Raw genomic sequence first — 2,834 nt, 5'->3', positions numbered from 1 at the left:
ATGGTACCTTATTCACTCAGACATTTCAGTGAAAAGCCATGTGGCTCCAAATGAAGACTGGTGCTGTATCAGTCATGGTTCTCCAGAGAAAAAGAACCAATAGAGCATATATCGATACACGGAAAGAGATTTATCATGTGGAATTGACCCACACAATTATTGAGGCAGAGAAACCCCACAATTTGCCATCTGCAAGCTGGGAAGCTGGTGATGGAGTTCCAGTCCAAACCCAAAGGTTCCAGAATCTGGAGAACCAATGTCGTAAGTTCTAGTCTGAATATAAAGGCCCAAAAACCAGAAACACTGATGTCCAAGAGCAGGAGAAAGTGGATGTCTCAGTTCAAGCAGACAGAGTCCATTTGCCCTTGCTCTGCCTTTTTGTTCCATTTAGGCCCTTAACAGATAGGACAATGCCCACCTGCATGGGTGAGAGAGATCTTTATTCAGTCTATGGATTAAATGCTAACCTTTTCCAGAAACACTCTCACACTTAAACTCAGAAAAAAATGTTTATGTGAGCATCCCCTAACCCAATCAAGTTGACACATAAAATCAACCATCACAAGTGCCTAGAAGCTTGAATTCCTGTGTTCCTCCCTTAGACACTAAAATGGGGTCTAGCAGTCCTTAGTTCTAGACCCTTACTTACATCAACTTATAGATACACTAGGAGCTCAGCTCTGAGTGTAAAGATAGGGGTAAGGAATGGGAGGAGACTAACAGACTGGACTTGGGTAAAGCGTGCGAAGAGCAATGGACACCTCCATAACATCCCCCATCACTACTATTTATCCCTGTTTCAGAAAGTTTTAAGCAATAATAGTAACATGATGTTAAGAAGTTTGAAGAAGGCCAGGCGCGGTGGCTCATGCCTATAATCCCAGCACTTTGGGAGGCCGAGGTGGGTGTATCACCTGAAGTCGGGAGTTCGAGATCAGCCTGACTAACATGGAGAAACCCCATTTCTACTAAAAATACAAAGTTAACCAGGCGTGGTGGCACACGCCTGTAGTCCCAGCTACTAGGGAGGCTGAGGCAGGAGAATAGCTTGAACCTGCGAGGCGGAGGTTGCAGTGAGCCAAGATAGCGCCATTGCACTCTAGCCTGGGCAACAAGAGCGAAACTCTATCTCAAAAAAAAAAAAAAAAAAGAAAAGAAAGAAAGAAAGTTGAAGAAAAGGAGATAATTTTCTCCTTTTCTTTCATCAGACTGATCCTCCAGCCACTCTGAGGTGATGTATTCTCAGAGGCAGCCACATCTACTAGAAAGTGAGGAAAATAATTGTAGATAATTGTGACTATTTCTAAAAGTAAGAAACTGTAATTTTGTAAACACAAACATCTAAGCTAAATTAAAGTAAAGATGTGGGAATTCACACAAATAACACTGGGAGACAGAAATGTCCTTTGGGGAGTTTGCCTTCCTAAATCTAGAAAGCCTTTATCCTGAGCTGCCCACATCTGAATCTACGTATTGTCCTGTGAGAAAGAATAAGACAAGTGAAATCGCCACACACACAGCCCTAGAAAGATGTATTACATAAATGGCTGAAAGGGATTTGAGTTCTGTTGGTGCCAAATTGTGTCACAAGGAAGAAAATTCCAAACTGAGAAACCCCACATCACCATACCAGAGCCATTGCACTAGATTGAAGCACTTTTTATTCTTTCTGCTGAACTAAAGAATCACATGGATGTGTCTTCGGAGCACATTTCAGGCAACCATTTCCTTTTCCTCTTGGTGCCAGTCATCCTTCCACTGCAGGCATCTGTATCCATAACACATTCAAGGCATGCTAACTTATGGGACCTGCATGACACCACATCTCAGAGCACTGTCAGTGAACCGAGGCTATGGTGCTTTTGTGAGGTGTTGGGAAAGGAAGAAAGGAAGGTGGGTGATTAAAGTGAATGGAAGCAAAATTACCATTCTCAACTTGGATCTATAAGGATCGGTATGGAGAGGATTATTCCTCCCACCCTAAGCTCTCAGAGAACACTCTGCTAGGGCGGTATGACAAAGACACCATCCTCATTGAGGAAACTTCTGTGTTTAGGTGGCTCCACGAGATCATTTATAGTATGAGGAATAAGTTTGTGTATTTCATTTTGCCATGCACAGGTGATAAGGACATAGCCCATCCTATAAAATGATTTATATTCACACCCCGGTATTTCCAATGCTTCTGTTAAATTACAATACACTCCTTCTACGAGACCCTTGCTCCGGTTGCATTTCCTAACTCCATTCTTACATGGCACAAATCTGTTGTAACAGATTTTTTGCAGCTCGTCATATTGCATAAGGAGGAAGTAATGTTCTGTCACACAACGGTATTTGTGGTAAACATTTTTTCTCTTGATTTCTTCATTACAGTAGTCTTTATCATATAATGGCATTCCAGGTTCGATAATGACACGTCTTTCGACGTTTTCTTTGGTAGGTGGTCTGGTGGGCCCTGTACTTTGAAATTCTTCCAAATACTCTTCCAATTCTTCCATCTCATCATCTGGGGAATCAAAATCTGTATCCACCTCTTGCAACTGCACTGGCTGCAGCAGCTGCTGCAGCAATAGAAGCAGGAGCAGTGGGTGTGTGGTGATCGGAGTTCTCATCATTTTTCCTGTAGACACTAAAAGAGATAAGGAGATATGTTCTATTGTGGTAATGTGCTTGCTTCACATTTCCTGTGAGGGGCGCATTTATGCCACATATTGCTGTTCTGGGCTCTAAGATTTTTGGATCATTTTTAAATCGCCAACTCATAATCGATCTGAATACTTCTAAATTATTCACAGAAATGACCTTACTAGGCCTACAGTTCAGCCTAGAGC

At 42.2% G+C, this 2,834-nt stretch overlaps 1 protein-coding gene across 1 annotated transcript; it reads right to left on the bottom strand.

Moving 5' to 3' along the window:
- Positions 1–1,644: 1,644 nt before the first annotated feature.
- RNASE9 (ribonuclease A family member 9 (inactive)) lies at positions 1,645–2,632 on the bottom strand. Its single transcript, XM_007990670.3, has one exon. It carries the CDS (start codon positions 2,616–2,618, stop codon positions 2,004–2,006), a length of 615 nt encoding a protein of 204 aa, XP_007988861.3. The 5' UTR covers positions 2,619–2,632; the 3' UTR covers positions 1,645–2,003.
- Positions 2,633–2,834: the final 202 nt, after the last annotated feature.

The sequence above is a fragment of the Chlorocebus sabaeus genome, chromosome 29 (genome assembly GCF_047675955.1).
Source record: "Chlorocebus sabaeus isolate Y175 chromosome 29, mChlSab1.0.hap1, whole genome shotgun sequence".
Taxonomy (NCBI): Eukaryota; Metazoa; Chordata; class Mammalia; order Primates; family Cercopithecidae; genus Chlorocebus; species Chlorocebus sabaeus.
Note: the sequence above shows the minus strand (reverse complement) of the source record. Positions and strands in the feature narration are given on the sequence as shown.